Source organism: Neovison vison, chromosome 10, assembly GCF_020171115.1.
Source record: "Neovison vison isolate M4711 chromosome 10, ASM_NN_V1, whole genome shotgun sequence".
Classification (NCBI taxonomy): Eukaryota; Metazoa; Chordata; class Mammalia; order Carnivora; family Mustelidae; genus Neogale; species Neogale vison.
Window position 1 is genome coordinate 50583814 of NC_058100.1, and position 20906 is coordinate 50604719.

Consider the following 20906-nt stretch of genomic DNA (forward strand, 5'->3'; position numbering starts at 1 on the left):
CTGGATTCCTTCCTTTCCTTTGTTGGCTGCATCCAGGTCTCTGTAAGTCCTGTTGGCTCCACAACAAAATATATCCTAACTCCTCCTGCTTCTCATCACCTCCCTGCCACAGCTTGCACCCCAACCACCATTTTCTCTCACCAAGAGAGAGGTACAGCTCCTCCTATACTTAAATGTTCACACCACCAACTGAGTGATTTTTCTACATGCATATATCACATTATGCCACTCTCTCTGCCCCAGCCCAACACATTATCCCATTACTTTTAAAATAAAATCTAAATTCCTAGCTGTGGTCCCAAGGCTCTGACTGATCCAGACACTTCTTCCTTCATGACCTCATCTCCTTCTACTCAACTCCTCTGTACTCTGACCACACTGGCCTGTTGTTCTTGGAGCATCACAAGCTCTCCTAATAGCCTTCATAGTTTTGGGGGGGGGGGGGTTTGGAGCTTTTTGTTGTTGTTTAGTTTTGTTTTGTTTTAAGTAGGCTCCATGGCCAATGTCAAGCCCAATGCAGGTTTTGAACTCATGACCCTGAAATCAAGATCTGAGCTGAGATCAAGAGTCAGATGCTTAACTGACTGAGCCACCCAGGTACCCCTATAGTTCTTTCTGCTTGGAACACTCTTCCCCCAAATATTCATGTGGCTGCTCCCCTGATGGATTGTCTATGTCTCTGTGTTGTTATACAAATTCATTGATGGTGAAATTTCTGCTGATTTTGCTAACTGCTCTATCTCCAGCATCTTGAACAAGGCATGGAATATAGTTAAGTGTTTAATCAGTACTTACAGCGCCACACTCTCTTCTAAAATATTCCCTGTCTCCTACTGCTTTCAGAATGAACATTCTGCCTTAGGTGGGTAATTCAAGGGCCACAACAGTTAAGTCACCCCAGCCCTCAAATTGTATTTACTTCTACTGTTCAAAGCCAGCCCTCTTCGAGGGTGAAAATGCTTTTTTGGATGGTATCTTTCCTCGGTCTGTTTCCTCTGTCTATAGTGCCCTCACTGTACCACTTCTTCTGTTTAAACTTCTAGCAAAGCCCAGTCTGAGAAACACCAGGGCTTAGTGGACTCTTAGAACACACCTGCCTACAGCAATTTCTCCCTATTCCAAATTCCAACTACTCTTATATGTGCTTACAAAGCGCTATACTGCACTATTGGTATCTTTTAATGGTTGTCCTATGTCTTCAGTTAAATATCTACACCCAAAACAGAGAATGGTTGTAAAATGTTTTGAATCCCCAGTATCTTCATAGAGTGACTCATAGATCATAGGAAGGCATTCAATGTTTGTACATAAATATAATTCTTGTTCTAATGCTGAAATTGGTATAGTCTATTAGCAGCCATTTCTTTAATGCCCTTTGGGTTCCAGATGCTGTGCAAAATGCTTTTAACATCTGGATCATCTTTCCTGAGGACACTTGACAGATATGATTTCATCATTAATCTTTTTCTTAATCCTACAGTGCCCTCTAGTCTATATTTCTGCATTATTACCCTCAAAGTTTTGTTTTTCTGATCATTTTTCTTACTCCAATTATGTTCTACTTTTTAAAATTCAGAATCTGAAATGTTAACAAAATTATAACTAAAGAAGGTAAATATAAGAATTAAATAAAATGCCGTATATAAAGTGCCTGGTACTAGAGTTGGTATGGTTTGGGAGGTCAATAATGAGAGCTATAAATTACAGATTCTTCTCAGATGAATTCTACTTACATAGCATGTGCATATTTGTAATTTATAATAATTAAAAGCTTTATTGACAATGTGTGTGTTGCTACATACGGGTTAGCTTCTGTGCTCTCAGTTCAATGGGGAAAAACAAGAGAAGGCAAGGATCTCACTGGTCCTCTCTGAGCTGACATCTACTTGGAGTCAAGTCTGATGGCCATGAAACAGGGGTGATAAGGGGCTGTCCATAACCAAAGGTCAAACTGATCCCTAATAACCACGTTTCAATGTTTTATGGAGTTGATGTCCATTATTTTATTTCCCTCTCCCAACCCTGCAAAGTAAGTGTTATTATCTTCACTCTACAGATAAAATAACCAAAGCTTTGGGAGGTGAATTCTCCCTTCCTAAGAGACAGAGCTTGGTTTGAAATTCATTATTTTGGAATCCATTTCTGTGCTCTTTGCAATACAGTTTTCATGCATTTCCTGTTCGTTCTTTCAGTGGTTTGGTCATCCATTCAGCAACAGGTTGTTTAATACCAACCGTATATCATGCACTGGCTAGGTGATTGGGATAAATAAGGCAGTAAGATACTGCCCTTGTCTAGAACACAGACAACAGGCAGAAACAGTATGTATTAAAGAAATTCACACCAAAAAAATGCTAAAGGCTGGTTCAAGAAATACCATCCCAATGAAGCAGCTCTCTATTCAATTCTCATTCCCCCCACGAAGGCTGGATTTTTTTTTTTGTTGTTGTTCATTATCCCTATTATTCTCTATATAGTTGAGAATAGTAGTGTTTCAAACCCAGGGACACTGAGATGAGGAGAGACTGGATGGCTTACGAGCTACAGTACACACCAGCATGCAAAGGTTGTGATGGCAGGGGCTCTGCCCTCCTCATTCCGAGTATAAGCTATGGACGCACTTTGCTCAGCATCACTGATGTGCTCCAGGTACACTGAGCTGACCGATGTTTTGCAAACAGAAGCTTATGTAAATACAGTAAAAGAGCCTGTTATTTAAAGGACTCTTATGAATCTTTTAATTATTATTGTCTTTATTACCTTCAGGTCCCAACCATGTTTCTTTAAAAAAACAAAAAACTGTGTTTCTTCTCTATTTTCTTGCTTCTTAGTTACTTCTCAAACACTCTGAATTCTCATTCCGCCTTTTCAAAATCATCCTCATTATGGGCATTAGCTGAAAAAAAATCCACTGGACTTCTCAGTATTTCTCTTACTTGAACTTCCTTCCACATCTCACACTCCTATTTTATTGAAATTCTGGGATGTCGCATAATCTTGTGGATGAATCTCAACTCAATGTCTTTAGGCTTGGTAGATTCACCTCTCCATCTCCTCACTGGACATTTCAACCTAAACTCATTCATTCTTTTACTCATTCAATTATTCAACAAATATTACTGGGTGCCTACTAGGTGATAGGCAAAGGACTATACCTTGAGACAAATATGATTAACAAGGCATTTACTGTCTGAAGGTGAGAAGCAGGAAATAGATATTCATAAACAAAATGAACTCATGGTTTTTCTCCTTTATTCTACAAGCTCTATACCATTTAAAACTCCTACAGTGATCCCAAAGCATTCAAGTCAGAACTTAGAAACTTTTCTCTGCTTCCCTTTTGCTCAGCCATAGACTGTGGCTGAGTCCCTTCAAGCTTATATCACAAGGTTCTCTTAATCTCTTCCTTTCTCTCCATTCCCCCTGGTCCTACCCTAGCTCGGATCCTTACCTCCTATCGCCTACTTTACCGTGTAATGTCCAAAATGATCTCTTCACCCCTGGCCTGAGACCAGCCATCCCCACCCCACCCTACTCCAGCAGTCCAAACACCTTCTTATACATTAGAGGTCCTTCTGGCTGGGTTCCTGCCCACTGTCCAGCCTCACTTCCTGCTGTGCCTCCCCAACCATCCCCACTGCCCCCCCCCACATCCTACACTCCCATGATGAATAATGGAATTTCTCAGATGTTACGTGAAAAAGATTCCCGTCCTCTGGGAATCCATTTCCAAAATCCTCCCCTAGGCAGAGTTTATCCATTACCTTCTGCTTTAGCCACACTCTACATTCCACATCCTAATTAGTACAGCAACCGGTAATTGAGCATTTACCAATTCTGACATCATGCTAGACCCAGAAGCGATAAAGGACATGAGCTTTGCGGGTAGCAAGATTGTTTCAAGTCCCAATTCATTGTTTGTTTAGCAAAGTGATTTTGCTGACCCTCTCTGTACCTCCATTTTGTCATCTGTGAAATGGGGATAATGAAAACCCTTTCATTGAGTGTTGTAAAAATTAACGAGACTACAGACAAAAAATGCTTGCCTAGTATCTGTTATACGATAAGCTATTATTAAGTTGAAGTCATAATTATTGTTATTGGACTTTTTATATATATCATGGAAAATTTGCTCCCAAGCCCTAAGGCTTTATCTCCATTTCACAACTAAGGAGGTTAGGTTGCTTTTCCAAAGCCATACAATTAGAAAGAGATTATGCTGAATGAAATAAGTCAAGCAGAGAGAGTCAATTATCATATGGTTTCACTTATTTGTGGAGCATAACAAATAGCATGAAGGACAAGGGGCGTTAGAGAAGAGAAGGGAATTTGGGTAAATTGGAAGGGGAGGTGAACCATGAGATACTATGGACTCTGAAAAACAATCTGAGGGGTTTGAAGTGGCGGGGGGTGGGTGGGAGGTTGGGGTACCAGGTGGTGGGTATTATAGAGGGCACAGCTTGCATGGAGCACTGGGTGTGGTGAAAAAAAATAATGAATAATGTTTTTCTGAAAATAAATAAATTAAAAAAAAAAAGAAAGCAGTAAAAGTTTAGACTTCGGATCCACATGACAAAACACCATTCTAGCTCTTATGACCTTGTGTGAGATGTATTTCCCGTGTGCCCAGCTTCACCCCCTGGATCGGAAGCTTGCCGAGGGCAGACCTTGTCCTATTCATATGTCATATTGGAGAATTTTAAGAATGAATGAACAAGTGAATGTTTCAGCCAAGGCAGCCTGATGGCTGTGAGATCTCAGTCCTGGGTGAGAGGAAGAAGGGCTGGTATGGTTACGGTGGCAAGGAAACAAGAGTTATCCCCCAGGCTCCGGGGTCACTCACTCATCGCCTCTATCTGCACGTGGATGAGGTTCTCGATGTCCTCCTGCAAGGTCTGATGAGGCTTTAGGGGGATGGGCAGGTAGCCGTAGTGCTCTCGGTTGCAGACGTACATCTGGATGCCTGAGGACCCAAGACAGCAAAAAAGCAACCAATCAGAAAACACAGTTCTTAGTTCTCTAGAGACAACTAAGGGGAAACACACACACACAAACACACAGAGACCCCAAAATCCTTAGACTGTGGCTGAAGCTAAGTTTGGCACTGAAACTGAACAGTAGTTGTTTCAGACACTGTCTGTAGACCTCAAAAATGCTCTTTATTAAGAAAACTTAACACAGCATTGGGGGCTAATAAAAACCATGGGCCATTCTTCAGCTCAGAGGAAATTGATTTTTTTCTCTCCGAAGAAAAAGCATACCCGTGATCTGAAAATGAACACGAAAGGCATAAAGGGATCAAAGGAGGCAAGGAATTCCCATTCCAGAGAACAGAATGGAACACTGTAATCCACCTACAGGAAATAACAAGAAAATGAGGAATAAAATCCACATTTGATATGAAAGCCAACAGGAAGATCCTGTGAGGCTGACAGATTATTAAAGCTAAATCTAGGCATATGGAGAACAAAAAACAAAGGAAATTTAGAATTCTCCATGGTGTCTCCATGGTTTTATTTCTTCTCTTAGCAGGCATGGATTGGGAGTCAACCCAAAGATGTGAAACTTGTGTAACAGATTCATAAAGGGACAAAAGTCTGCATTTCAAGTCCTAAGGATCTGCAGTGTAGCAATACCAGAAATAATCACCAGCCCCCTTGTATTCAACCCTGGGTCTCCAGACCCCATATGGTTAACTCCAAGAGCTGCCAGCACCTCTGTTTAACCAGACAGCTGGGAATATAGGAATCAAGATGGCCTCACAGAGACCCAACAATTGACAGTCCTGCCTAATGAAAAGATTGCTTAATTCAAATGATGAGTCTGCCAAGCTCTGGTCCATGGGTCCAAGCTTCTGACTGGTTAATTGCTGTAATCATCTTTGCTTTCCAGACACAGAATTACCTGCATAGTGACTTCTCTATGTTGTGCAGATGAAATTTCCTCCAGTCAGTTCTCTCACCTGCCAAACCAGGTGAAGCTGTCTCATGGCATTAACAGAGAAGAACGGGGGAAAGAAAAGGGCCTTTATCCTCCTCTTGACTGAATCTGGCTCAAATCAGGGCTGGTCCAAGATGCACGGTTGCTTCTCTTGCTTCTCCAAGTGGACTCACTAATTCTGCTATTTGCCCATGCAAACGCTTCTGAGGAGCTTCAAACCCAAATGTAGCCTCTTGCAAAGTTATGATGAGATCAGGAAATGGAAGGAAAGTGATTTCATGTTTCGGTTCCCTCTCGATCCTAATTAGGTGAATCATTTTACCATTCACCTTTCCAAAGCTTCAGTAAAAAGGGAAAGGAGACCTAGAGAAGCTGTCCATCAAATGTGGAGGGACAAGAAAGGTATTTTCACACAGGCAAGGTTATACGTATTTATTTACTATTGCACTTTCTCAAAAAGCGACTGGATGATGCGGGAGAAAGAGAAGGGGGGAGGAGTAAAGAGAAGGAAAAGAGGAGAGGGTGGATCACAGAAAACAAGGAAGACTTGAGACATAACTGACAGGGGCGTCCTTGTGGGAGGGAGGGGAAGGGTGTCTGGGGTTGGGGTCAGTAGGTGTGGTACCACTCAGATGCGAGCACATCGGAAGGCTCCAGGAGAGACATCTTCACAAACATGCAAAAAGAACATCTGCAAAATCGGACCATTCTAAGAGAGATGGTTGAGGTTTTAGACAATTAGAGCTTAGTTTTAGATTGTATAAGGAATAATAAAACTAAGCAAAACCCAAAAAGGCCATTTTTAATTTAAACAGGGAAGGAAAATTAACATAGTCTCTAAGTGGCTCAGCTTGGAATTAGGTTTGCATCACTCTATTATTTTTTCTTTTTTAATTAAAAACATTTTTTAATTTAAATTCAATTAGCCAACATATAGTACATCATTAGTTTTTGATGCAGAGCTCAATGATTCATTAGTTGCTTATGACGCCCAGTGTTCATTACATAACTCTAACAACAAAAACACTGGCCATGATCTATCTTAAATCACCATATAATTCTATCAAGAGGGCAGGGGAGAATGTGTTCGCACTGAGGGGGCACAGGGAGGATAGAGAGCTAACTCCTCACCTTCCATAGTGGACAGTAAATCCATAATGCCTCAAGCAAAATCAGAGACTCGAGAAGTAGCAACATGAGCACATTATTTAGAAACACGGATAATATCATTAAATGTGAAACAATTAAATCTCAAAAAAAAAAAAAAAGAAACACGGATATAATACTACACACCTACCACCATCTATTAGAGTTAGGTGTCTGTCTTCTAAAAGAGGGGAATGTTGGTACAGGGGGGTAATGTGTAGGGGACTTCTAATTTTATAATAAATCTCGGAACACTCTTTGAACTCTTTCAACTACATACATGGGTAACTTGATAAAACCATAAACATTTTAAAAGGAAATGTGTTGATCATTAGTTAAAGTCTATGAAGGAATCTGGTACTCTCAGTGAGAGCTACTGCTGGAGAAAATTTTCTGTCCCTTCGGAAAAGAATGATAAATGAAACTATACCTCAAAGCTCTGTACTTGTGAAAATATCCCACATTTTCTTGTGCTCACATAGTACCTTAACACAGCAAATTGACATGCTTATTTTTAATTGATTTGATGACAAATCAGATTCGGAAGGGCTATGACTTGTCCGAGGTCACACAGTAAGTCATTAGCATGAAACGTTGGTCCCTAAAGAGCCAAAGCCAAGTAAGGAGACCTTATTGCCCAGGGTTCCGAAGCCAAGTCTCAGAACCAGAACTAACTCTTGAGTTGCCATTCTCGCACTTGGGAGGTACTTTGATTACTACCACTGCCTGTAGGAGGCAAATCTGCCTGCCCATCACCCACATCTCTTGCTTTTTTTGACTCAACAGCAGACATTCAGAAGATGACTGACTGGCTGGCGCCAGAGATGGCTCCTGTGGCCACGATACAAAGCCCACATCCCTGGCCACAATGGGAAGTGAACTCCTGACTTTGGCTTCCTTATAACCACAGAGACTTGTCTATGACCCCTGTGCTCCCCTTCGGGGCCAGATGAGCGGGAACTCCCCAGCGCACCAGCACACTGGATTGCCCCTCCCACTCATCCACCGCAGGTGGCCATGACTGGAGTTAGAGGTGAAAGGTTAAGGATCAAGGTCTGCGGCTAGACAGTCCTGCTGGGTACCTGCAGGCTGTTGATTGCTTTTCAAACATTTGACAAATGAAGCTTTAATGGGTGAAACACAGCTCAGAAGCTTCACAGAGTGAGAATAAGAGAATGAATATCATCTTTCATCAGGGGAGAAGGGGAGTGCTTTTTGCTCTGGATCTCCAAAGCTCCCGTGGGTCATACAGGGCTCCCGGGCTCATTCTTGTCTCTCCTGGAAATACTTCGAGAGAAGTTCAAGTGCCACCTTGGAGCCACAGGACTGTCAGGAAAGCTATTTCATTTCCCCCAAATGACAGTAATTCTTTCCTGCTTAGCCCCTGATGCATTCACGGTTTAAGCCACCGGTGTGACCCTCAGCTTGTCCTGCCTCACAACTACTACCAATGTTTCCACATGTGAAGACCTTATCTCCCCCAGTAACACAGAGCCTAACACGATGCCAGGCATGAAGGCAAGGCCTAGGGTATTGATTCCCTCTCTTTTCTCTTCTACCTCTTCTCTCCCCTATTGAATCACTTGATAGCTTTGGGCCTCTCCACCTGTTTCCAATGTCTTGGGAAGGCCTATGGGATTCTGACCCACAAAAAAAAGACATTTGAGTGAACAGGCCAAGCAAAGGACAGAGCTGAAAAATTCCTGCTGAGCCCTTGTCACTCTCCAGTCCCAAATCCAGTTCTTGATTTAAAAAAAAAAAAATCCTAATAATTGAGTGCTTGGGTCACAATAATACCTTATGCACTATCAAAGAGGGCTCTGTTAGGCAAAGGCCATTACTGTAATTGTGAACAGTTCACTTTCTTGGAACATCCTTACTGCAGGCTTGGAAGCAAAGGGACTGGCACAACCCAAGGGAATGAGACAGTCCCAAGTCTGCTTCCCACGCTGGAGAAGTCAGAGCAAATCACCGATGGAGTTTTAAAAAGGCAGTTTCCATTAACTTTGACTCAAGAACCTTCATAAAAACTCCTAATCCAGATGAGAACCCTGCTTTGGACTTGACCCAGGGTTCAAGAATGCCTACACCCGGCCCAAGCGTCTAAATGGCTATAGCAGCCAAGAGCAAATAATCAGCTTTCCCCATTTCCACAAAACATTCTCATTCCTACCAAGTCTACAACTGATGAGTGGGATACCGACGGCTTTCAAGATGGCCTGATGCGCGCGCTATAGCTTGAGCTGGTGTTAATATTCTTACCTGCCAGCAACCTGCCTCAGTTTCCTGGGGTCCTGATCCCATCCCCCCCTAACGTACATGGCCACATGAGTTTATGCACCACCTGTCTGGTTTCTGAGCTCACTTTTGTTGGTGGTGAAGTGGCACTTTTCTGGCTCATGGATAGTGGGACCTGACTTCTCTCAGGAAGGTCGAAGGTCTCAGTGATCTTGAGAATACAGCCTTGCTTGAGGAATGTCGTGTGTCTTCCTGCTGAGTTGCCATAGTGAATGAAAGCCTCCCTGGTGGCATAAGAAATGACTTACCCTTCTACTGACTTGTCATCCTCAAAAAGCCTACCGACCCCACTGGAAACATTTCCCAGTGGTTCATGAAAGACTCTGGCTCTGCCTTTCCGTCCATGGGGACTGCGGCAGAAACTGCTGGTCACCTCCACAGATCTGTCCCCTCCTCCTTTAGAGTAAAAGAACTGGGGGGGTCTAGACTGCACAGAATCAAAAGCACATTCTGAGCCCTGCTTCCAGTTATGTGTTGACCTGTGACTAAGCTCTGGCTAAGGAGACATGCATGGAAGTGACACGTTCAAGTGCTTGAATGAGAGTGCCCTTCCCTCTCCAACTTACACTCACTAGCTAGAACGCATCCATAAAGATGACCTGTCTTGGGTCTTCCAGTTAGGGGCGATATTCCTGGAGGATGGAGAAGCAACAGAGAAGGAGCCAGGGGCTCTGAAAACTTCGGGGAACAGAGCCACTCTGCCAGTTCAGACTTTTTAAAGAAGAAATGAACTTCTATTTTTAAAGTCTGGAGTCTTTGCTATGTTGTTTTGGGCTTCTGTCACAGTTTCCTAAATAATTAAAAATTCCTGTAGGGAACAAAATGACGCAGCAGCATCACAGAGAAGAAATCACCTGCTCGTGGTGGCCGCCACCAGCACTGTCTCCCCAGCACTCAAAAAAAGAGAGAGTGGATTTCTGAGGAGGGGCCAGCCCTGGCTCTTGGTCATTGGTGCTTGCAGGGACAGCAACAGATGGTCCTGAATTGCAAGTAAGTGTCTCTAATACTACCTGAAAGGAAAGGTTTATATAGGCCCGTTTTATATGAAGATGCACACAACAAAGGAGCTGGGTATTCGCAGTGTTTCCATGGTGACAGGACAACTGAACACAACCAGTACCTGCTTGCCGGCTGGAGAAGGCAAAGACAATGATGTCATCAAAGGTCCAGGTATAGTCCTGGTGCGGGGGATAGAACACCAGCTTGTCAGAGGCTTCCTTCCTGAGGTCAATCAGGAAGGTGGAGTGAACCATAGGGACAGGAAAGCAGCCCATCCTCTTCCATTCTCTGATCTGAAGGTAGTCTGGGGTGCGTTTATAGAAGCCCTGGAAAAGAGAAATAGGTGGGCTTTGTTCTCTGAGCTGAGACCTTCATCTTTCCCAGTCTTCCGCTAGGCTCCTTCCTTCTGAGCCCCACCAGAGCTAAGGAGAAATCCCCAAGTAGAGTCATTTCTCTCTTCTATCTGGGCCTAAGAATTTCCAACAGAGCTCAAGCAATGCTATTTGCAAAGAAAATAACACTTCAAGGTTCTTGTTACCAGAAATATTTTTGGTTTCAGCCTATCTCTGGATTTAATGACTTCATAAAAGTATATTTTATGTGGATGTATGATTGAATGTGAAGGGTAGGTATTACGAGGTGGTGGGGCAGAGCAGTTAAAAGCACAGGTTCTGGTGTTTGGCTGCCCGAGTTCAAATTCTATCTCAGCAGCTTATTGTCTGGAGGTACCGGTCAGGTGACTCAACTTTGCTGTGCCTATTCCCTCATCTGTAAACCAGGAACAATGGCACGTTCTACTCCATGGGCTTGCCTGTAAAAATGCGGTAAGGTAAAATCTGAAAATAGCTTAGAATAGTGCCTAGCATCCAGAAAGCATAAAAAAAATATTGGCTAATACTAAAATCACTACGTTATGTGGCTAATATATATATATTTTTATTTTTTTTTCCAATTTATTTATTTTCAGAAAAACAGTATTCATTATTTTTTTCACCACACCCAGTGCTCCATGCAAGCCATGCCCTCTATAATACCCATCACCTGGTACCCCAACCTCCCACCTCCCCGCCACTTCAAACCCCTCAGATTGTTTTTCAGAGTCCATAGTCTCTCATGGTTCACCTCCACTTCCAATTTACCCAAAAGCACATACCCTCCCCAATGTCCATAACCCTACCCCCCTTCTTCCAACCCCCCTCCCCCCAGCAACCTATAGTTTGTTTCGTGAGATTAAGAGTCACTTATGGTTTGTCTCCCTCCCTATCCCATCTTGTTTCATGGATTCTTCTCCTACCCACTTAAGCCCCCATGTTGCATCACCACTTCCTCATATCAGGGAGATCATATTGGCTAATATTTTTAATGAAATATGCAGTACTTAAACATAGAAACAGGGTCCTTCTGTGCAGTTACTTACTCAATATTCTGGTGAAGCTGTCCCTGCTCCACACTCTTTTTGTGGATTCGCCTTTAGAAAGTTCTTTCTAGATGAGCACACAGGACAACGAACCTCCTCACTCTGTGGTTTTGAACACACTGGCTTGGAAAAACCCAACTTGGTTTCCCCCCAAATTTAACTGCTTATTCAAGAAACATCTACTGGGCGCTTGCTGGATTCCAGGCACTGTGTTTAGATGATGGAGACTTAGCAGTGAACAGGCATGCCCGGTCTCAGCCCTCATGAAATATGGCATCCATGGGAGCTTCCACTCCAGTGGCACCAATTATATCTTGACAGTTGTCAAAGCTCAACTCTGTTCCAGAAAAGGTGATGATGTATGATGTATGTGAGAAGTTGTTACATGGATGTGAATGTTGGAGGCTTATGGAATGAGTGTGAGCCAGTACCCTAAACGCTGTCACACTACTCCGTGGACAGAGAACTTGTCCCATGTTCATTGATCGTCACCTTATTTTATGGTCACGTTTTCTGCTGAGATGTCAGCACCCACACATTAGGCACGGCAGCCTCTTCTACCTCTGCAACATTTCCTTCAAGGCCTACGTAGGTGTTCTGGCTGAGCTCACCCTAACACTGACCATGTGATGATGCAGAAGGATCACAAATTAAGAATGTGAAAGATGCGAGTGTTAGAATCATCTTAACCTTCCTTTAGCTATTTGATCTCAGTCCCTGTTCAACCACTCTGAGCTGACTTTTGTCTCCTGAAAAATGGGATTAAGGGCCGATTGGTCTGTCTCGTGGGATTACAGAATGGACCACACATGATAAGGTCTGTGAAGATCCTTTGATAACTGTAATTCATTATATGAAATAGTATTTTGGCTACAATGTTTTATTAGCCTTCAACTTAAGGATTGCTTAACATCCTTCAGTTCATGAGCATTCTTCCAAGGGATAAAGGCAACACTGGTTCTTTGAAGGACTGCCTAAGAACACATGTCAAACACAAAGTTCTAGACTACTTAGGAACAATGTTCTCAGAATGAGAAGTTTGGAAAACTCATGACGATGAGTCACTGAAAATCCTGAGTGTGAGCAGAAGGAAGCAGAGAAAATGAGAGCAAGAAAGAGAGAGAGAATGAATACGCCTTCTGCAGACAGCAGAGGTGACAGATGTGTCTTTTTTTTTTTTTTGACAAAAAATGAATGTTCTTGGTAATAAATAATTCCTGTTCTTGGCCAGACAACACCAGGGTCATTTTGTTTTGGCTGTGTTTAAGGTCTCTGGAAACCAGGGCTTGCTTATGAAGTCATTGGCTGCTTCTGTTCCTACCCTAGCAGAAGTCTGACTAAGGATGGTAGAAAGCCAAAAAAAAGATAGAACAAATTAGAATTGCCCCTAAGTTGCTCTCTATTTTACTGTGCAAAATAAGTGAGCACATTTCTCCTGTTTGCTTTTAATGATTAAAGCAAATAAGGAGATAATAAAAACCTAGAGGCTGTAGTTATGAGGGTAATCTGCCCGTTTTCCTGGTGTCAACGCATGACTCATTAAAAACAGCCCTCGAGTGATTCTAGCATGTGAAACACTGAAGATTATTAACCAGAAGGGTATGAATTTAAATGAACTTAATAAAACATCCTCTCCCCAAGGAACTGAAGGTCTTTTATAAATACGAACTGAACGTCTCCTTAAAAGAGATGTGGAGAGCCTGCATTCCCGATCTCTCAGAACTGCAGGAAATAACTGGTCCCACAGTGGGCTAGAGCTACTGTTTGTCAGAAATTTCAGAAATCTTGCAAGCCAGTTGACATTTTGGTAGCTTAAAATCTGTTTTTAAAAAATCATGTTGATTCCGACCATTCTAAAATACCACAGACGGTACCTTTGCATATTTTCTTTGTCATTCTATCACCAAGCGGCTACACCGCAATTACTTAACTTCCCCTCACTTTGACAACATTTAAGCTGTTTCACCTGGTGGGAGTAGGACCCTATCAAAACCGGCAAATGTGACCAATCCGGGTTTTTCCCCAACAGAGAGCTAATTGTCAAACATTTATCAGCACACCCCTGAACTCATTCTGCATCCAAAACCAAACCAAATATAAAAGAGGGACTCAAAATTTAACCCTTTGAGCATCAGAACACAGTTAACATGCATTTTTCCCCCTTAGCACAGCTTTATTCCATATTGATAGAAACTACATTGATTGGCTTATCTCTTAAGTTTACCTAACTTATTAACTAGAGAATTAAAAATACAATCACCTCAAATCATTCACTGTAACAGAGTTCTAGACTTTGAAGATTTTACAACGGAAAAGAGAGACGATGGAAATGTAAAAAAATGTTGTGTTTCACTTGAATTTTGTAAAAACCAGCTACCCTAGCAGCTCTGATCCTTAAACGTCTTTGGGGATAAATTTGGCAACATATATCAAAGGTCATCAAAATATGTCTTTGACTCAGTAATTCTACTTGTAAGAGACTATCCTAAGAACATAATATTAAATACAGAAAAATGTACACTAATCATCATGGTCATTATAATAGATAGAAGTTGCAAACAACTTGACTAATTTCAAACTCAGAGAAAGATTAAGTAATTTGCATTACAGCCACTTGATGATATAGTTATTAACAACATGCTGTTATCTAAGATGTAGAGTGGTGGTGTGGGTCACATAAATTTTTTTTTTTTTACTTATTTCCATTTCCAACTTGTTCTATAGTGTTCTTATGTTTTAATACCAAGAGGTCCTATTTTTAAAAAAAAATCTCAGAATTGGGGGCGCCTGGGTGGCTCAGTGGGTTGATCCTCTGCCTTCGGCTCAGGTCATGGTCTCAGGGTCCTGGGATCGAGCCCCACATCGGGCTCTCTGCACGGCGGGGAGTCTGCTTCCCCCTCTCTCTCTGCCTGCCTCTCTGCCTACTTGTGGTCTCTCTGTTACATGAAGAAATAAAAAATCTTTGAAAAAAAAAATCTCAGAATTGGACAGGAAAAAAGTACAAGTATCAGTAAGTTTTATTGAACTTACCTTTAGTTCCCTCACCCTCTAATGAACTTACCCTTAGTTCATTAGAATATTTTCTTCAAAATTCATTAATACAAAAGAGCTCACTGGATTATGCATTAGACATGGACTTCCCTCTTTTCCTGAACATGCTTACTCCTGTAATACCCTGACACACAAGTTTCAAGGGAGGAAGTGAGCAAAAAGGCCAATGGGGCCACGGTTGACATAATGGCTTCCTTGTTAAAACCCATAGCCTTAATCCATCAGCCAGAAGACTTGCCTGAGGTGTGATTCCACACCAGAAATTAGAGTACAGCCCCCGAGACTCCAGCATGGGTGCCACAATGGTTCTGTTTTCTGCAATCATCAGACTGAGGGTCTGTGGATTAGTCAGGAAGTTGTCCACATCTATGAACTAGGAAAAGGAAAGGATAATGTCAGGTGAAAAAGTACTTTTCAGTATTGGGTTCAAGACTAACCCAGCACGTCTGAAGGATCACAGAAACTTGCCCATGAGAAATGGAACCGGTTATTTATGTTCTCCTTATTGAATCTTGATGAGGCCGGATGGCATTCATTTGGACAAAACGTATCTTTAGACTCATGTCCACATGTCTAGCTCTGTATAAGGCACCAAGCAATAACCTGATGTTGCCATACCGGGTTCACACTCAACCAGCACTCAACCCACACCTTGGTTGTGGTTAATAACCACTGATAGATCCCAAGAGCTCTTAAAGGGTCATCCAAAAATACTCATTGGGTGCCCAACCTAGGTACAAATGACCAGGCTTATTTAGGTTGTCCATAGGAACGCCAAAATGGCCCAAAACAGATCCATCAATGCCATTTTAATGTTACAAGTATAATTTTTGTTGAACGTACATAATATCAACCCATGAAACTTTTTGCTCTATTAGCAGAAGCTATCTTCGCAGAAACTTTTTGCTCTCTAAGCAGAAATCAGTGTTAACACTGATTCATATATAGGGATAGTTTCTATCCCTAGATTCTATTATATAAATAGATCCCAATAGATTCTAATATATAAAACAAATAATCTCACTGAACTGTGCATTTAAGAAATTAAAATGACAGGTTTTGTGTTATGTATATTTTACCACACACACATAAATAATAAATTCTTATGATACTCAATCTGTTTACCCAAAAACTTGGGACTCAGCATATGTAAGCTTTAATGACAATTAAACAGCTTTATAATGTTAAATGACATTTTTAAAAAGATTTTATTTATATTTTGACACAGAGAGAGAAAGAAAGAGACAGAACACAGGCAGGGGGAGTGGGAGAGGGAGTAGCAGGCTTCCTGCTGAGCAGGGAGCCTGATGTGGGGCTCGATCCTAGGACCCTGGGAACATGACCTGAGCCAAAGGCAGATGCTTAACGACTGAGCCACCCAGGCATGGGTGCTAGTGTTAAATATCATTAACTTGAAAATGTATGTGAAATTATTTGTATTGAACAGATGCATGTGACAAATTATTGGGCTGATTTTTATTGTGATTACGGGCTGGGATGGACATAGGTCTAAAGTATTCCTTTTAGGAATCAGAGTTTAGTGATGGAGAGCAGATATTGACAAGTCTAATAAAACCATATTGTGTTTGTTTTGATATTATTTGTAATATTGTACTGGAAAATGCTCACCAAAAGAATTAAATGGATTTTGGGGCTACAGATGAAGAACTTGATTCCCAGAAGCTTGCGGGGAAAAAAAAGCCCCTGTCAAAAAGGGAAATGGTGACTGTAACAACTTGCTGCCTAGGAAGATGTCCTGCTTTCCAAGTAAGTTAGGTTCCTAGAGGACAAGGACAGAAGATAACACTGATTTTTATCATTAAGTCCAGCATTTTTCTCGACTGCTCCCAAAGTTTTAAGAAAAGTGATGGAACCTCTCCACAGAGAAAAACCCTCCACAAGAACCCAACATAATGAGGAGCAACCAAGAAGCCCCACAAGAGATGCCATTCTCCTTCCAGGGCTGCAGGGCCCTGACTCCTCCTTGAACTGGGCCATTTCTCAGGATGGTTTGTGAAGCTGGTAACTTTGAAAGACGAAGTCACATATCTTTCCCAGAGAACAAACATGTTTGCTTACTGCTTGTTATAAATGCAGTGGGTGCCCTGAGGTCTGGGTTCCTCAGCTGTGCTACCAAAACCACTGGATGCAGAGCGCCCATCTCAGCCCACAACATCACCTGTGTGAGAAGTCGGGGTCAGGGAATGGCCACAAGCATGCTGATGGACGTGCTATTTACTGTAAGCAACAATCCATTGTCTCTTAAAAATAGAGGGATGGCATCCCCCAAATCATTGAGGAATAAAAGGGAATGGAGTTTTGGAGCTGTTCATTTGAATCTTTTTTTATAGAATTAGTTTCCTGTAACTGAAAAAAATTTCTGGAGAGTTATTAAGAATCTTCCCTAATAAATCTTTTAAAAAGGTGGGGAGGGGTGTGCATGGGTGGCTTAGTCAGCTAAACCTTTGACTCCTAGTTTTGGCTCAGGTCATGATCTCATGGGTCTTGAGATTGGACTCCAGGTCAGGTGCATGCTCAGTGGGGAGTCTGCTTGAAGATTCTCTCCCTTTGCCCCCTCACTCACTCTCTCTCTAAAATAAATGAATAAATCTTTAAAAAACAAAAGAATCTTCCTGAGCATTCCCTATGAACTGAAAGGATTTAGAGTCTCTTATTCCTATTACATGAAAGAGATCAAATAATCCAGGAGTTTTTTTGCTTTCTCACTGAAAATGCATGTCAAGAGAGTTTTGAGATGAAATCCAGGTACCCCAATATGGAGTTCCCCAAGTTTTCCCCTGTGTCTTTATTAAAAAGTGGACGAGGGGCTCCTGGGTGGTTCAGTCAATTAAGCCTCCAACTCTTGATCTCAGCTCAAGTCTTGACAGGTCTTGTTCTCAGGGTCATGAGTTCAAGCCCTGTGCTGGGCTCCACACTGGCCATGGAGCCTACTTAAAAAAAAAAAAAAAAGCACAGGAGTTGGTTCTTTAACAAAAGGTTGTTTGAATGGCTCCCATAGTCTCAAGTTTCAGACAATTGATTTAGACATATTCTAGATAAGAGTTGTCAAGAAATCAAACATCTTTTTTTACCAGAATGTAGTCTGACCATTTTTCCCTCGCAGTTCGAAGGGCTGCCTGCCGTAGTTTCATCACATGGGCAAATCGGGAGCCTGGCCAATGCTTTGGTCCAATTTCATCAGGATAAGACCTAAAATATAGTAATAATAATAATAATAGTAGTAGTAATAATCACAATCATAGCTTATAATTATTGAGTGCCTATATATTCCAGGCTCTATCCTAAAGGTTAATATGCACTCATTTCAGCTTCCATCAACCCTAGGAGATAGGTACTATTATTGTTATCATCTTCAACATATTACAGATAAGGAAGCAGAGATTAAGTAACCTGTGGCTTACTGTACACAATAATCCTTACATGAAATAGTTCAGTGGCTTCTAAGAAGAACCTACAGAGTCCTTACAAGATTAGTGCCTTGCACATTTCACAGACAAGGAAATTGGCTCTGAGTGGTCAAGTCATTTGCCTAATGCTGCACAGTTCATAAGGGGCACGGCCAGAATTTAAAACCAAACATCACTCCAAAGCTCATGGTCCTAAGCACTTTTTAAAATAGTCTGCCATCAAATAAATTTAAAGATTTTGCAGCATAAAAAGAGGAGTTTCCCAGAAAAAAAAAACAAAGTTAAAATTACTTGATCAAGTATCAGTAAAGGACTCCACAGAGCTGAACAGACTGACTTATCCCAGGAGAGTGAGATCATGGAGCAGATGCATAATATCATTGGAATCTCTATCAACACCTACAAAACAGCCAGGGAAGAACTCTCACATGGCCACGTTAGTAAGTGGGCTTGGCATACCCTCAAGAACCCTTCGGAAAGCTTCCAACTGGTGTGGGTGTTGATACTGTCACAGCAGCCATCGTTTCAAGTTCTAGCTGCTCTAGCTGTAGGAAATAAACGATATGCCAACTATACATACCTATGTAATCATGAAAACATAATTATATAAATCATATTAACAAAACTATGTCCTGTACAGGGCCCAAGATGTCTTTCCAATTATTGCTTCATTGAAAATCAGTGGAGTCCTGTGTTTCTCAATATATTGCCCCCAAAATGCCTTCACTAATATTTTTTACACTGACCTTGACATTTAATATATTTAGTCAGGATCTGGGAATAGAGAAAATTACCAGGGTGCAAGGTACTTACACAGTCTTTTTGGCTGTTCTAGTTAGGCCAAATTCCATTATAAGAAACTCCAAAAAAGCATTCAAAATATTTTATAGTGTTCAGATATCATTGGTAAATTTTGTTTGATCTATGGACCATATGCTGGGATTTGAAAAATATGTGTATACATATATAATAAAACTATTATAAATAAAGAGACTAAAAAAGTCTGTTCTGGAATGGCATTTATTATTATTATTATTATACAAATTTGGCTTTCAGCAAATGATTTATCCTGGGCAAAAATTCAAGCAACTCAATTTATTCTACTTCTACAATTTCTTAAGCTAGAATTGCAGTAGCCTTGGGAACATTTACAATAGTTGGTTTTAAATACACTTATTCATGTTGTCATTTGCTCATTTGCTTATCCAACAAGTATTAATTTAGTGCCTGCCAAGAACATAGCACTGAGGAAAAATATATAGTATTTATATACTGTAACCTCTGCCAAAGAACCCAAAAATCACTTCGAAGAAATACATAAATTACACAGCTAATTAACAAAGTTAGTTGCATGTATTGCTGTGTCAAAAAGATGATGTAGGAAATAAACAATACAAGTATTGAGAGAAAGGTAGATCTTTGTAGCTGGAATGATTAGGAACAGTTTTCTGTAGTAGATGGTGTTTGGCATGAGAGCTGGTTACAAAGACAGAAAGAAAGGGCTTTCCTAGAGAACAAATGTGCATGGGTAACAGCTTGGGGTTGAAAATAAAAGGAACATTCTAGACAAAGCAGTTTCCTTTTGGGAAGAAACAAGAGATATGGGTGCACCGCTGTTGGTGTTAAGTTCATGGAATCTTTAAAAAGTGTAAGTCTGAAGAATTTGAACTCTGTTCTGTGGAGTCCTTTTAACAGAGAAATTAAATCACGTCGTTAGTGTTGTAGGTTAGTTGATTTGACAGTATGATATGTAGGAGGATCTTGAGGATGGAAACAACCAAGAAATTGCTATGGTTAAAGGAAAAAGTGACCTAAATGCCCATCAGTAGGGGACTGACTACTCATTATCATTATGGTACATCCATATAAAGGATACTATGCAGTCATAAAAATAATGAAGAAACCCCTAAATTACTGCTATGGGATGATGATTAAAAATATGATAAGTAAAATAACATTATATATATATATATATATATATATATATATATATATGCAAACTTTTCACTATGATCCAGCAAATATCAAGACATACACAAAATAAGAGGAAATAATATCAATATTTTAAAATATATCCTGTGGCAATTTATTTGTGAACTAAGGAGTACCTGAACTTGGGTGGTGGCTGAGGGAGTAATATGAAGATCTGTCAAAGGGAGAAATGGCAGGACCTTGTAACTTACTAGATACAGAGATAACCAATAAGTCATAAAGGCCTCGAAGATTAGACACTTGAACGACTGGAAAACTGGTAAAGGGAAGTGGGATGAATAAAGTTCCCAAAAGGTGGTCTTTCTACTCACTCTGGTTCATGCATAGGCCTCCACTCCACATAGTGATAGAATCTCTGTACATTTTTCAACCACTCCCTGAGTATTTCTGTTGTATTATCCACATTGTGGTCTGTGGCTGCCCTGCATGAGAGAAAGTACAATATAGCTCAGTTGCCATCCAAAGAAAGAGGGGAGAAATCCCAAAGATCCCAGACTAATTGAAAGGAAAATGGCCAGTTCTAAGGGGGGAAAAAAACATATATATGAAAATGGCGTTCCTCATGGTTCAAATTAGACAACAGATTCCTGAAGTGAGAGATACTGCTTAGAATCATTTTTGTGTCATTAGGTCCT

General features: G+C 41.1%; 1 protein-coding gene across 1 annotated transcript in view; it reads right to left on the minus strand.

Annotated features, from left to right (window-relative positions):
- COLGALT2 (collagen beta(1-O)galactosyltransferase 2) overlaps positions 1-20906 on the minus strand; it is a 102625-nt gene that overhangs the window by 23011 nt on the left and 58708 nt on the right. Inside the window, exons 2-6 of the mRNA XM_044267280.1 lie at positions 20583-20693; positions 17944-18061; positions 15090-15224; positions 10505-10709; positions 4844-4963 (exon numbers count right to left, since the gene is read on the minus strand). Of these exons, the coding sequence (XP_044123215.1) occupies positions 4844-4963; positions 10505-10709; positions 15090-15224; positions 17944-18061; positions 20583-20693 (689 nt within the window). The remainder of the gene's footprint in view (positions 1-4843; positions 4964-10504; positions 10710-15089; positions 15225-17943; positions 18062-20582; positions 20694-20906) is intronic.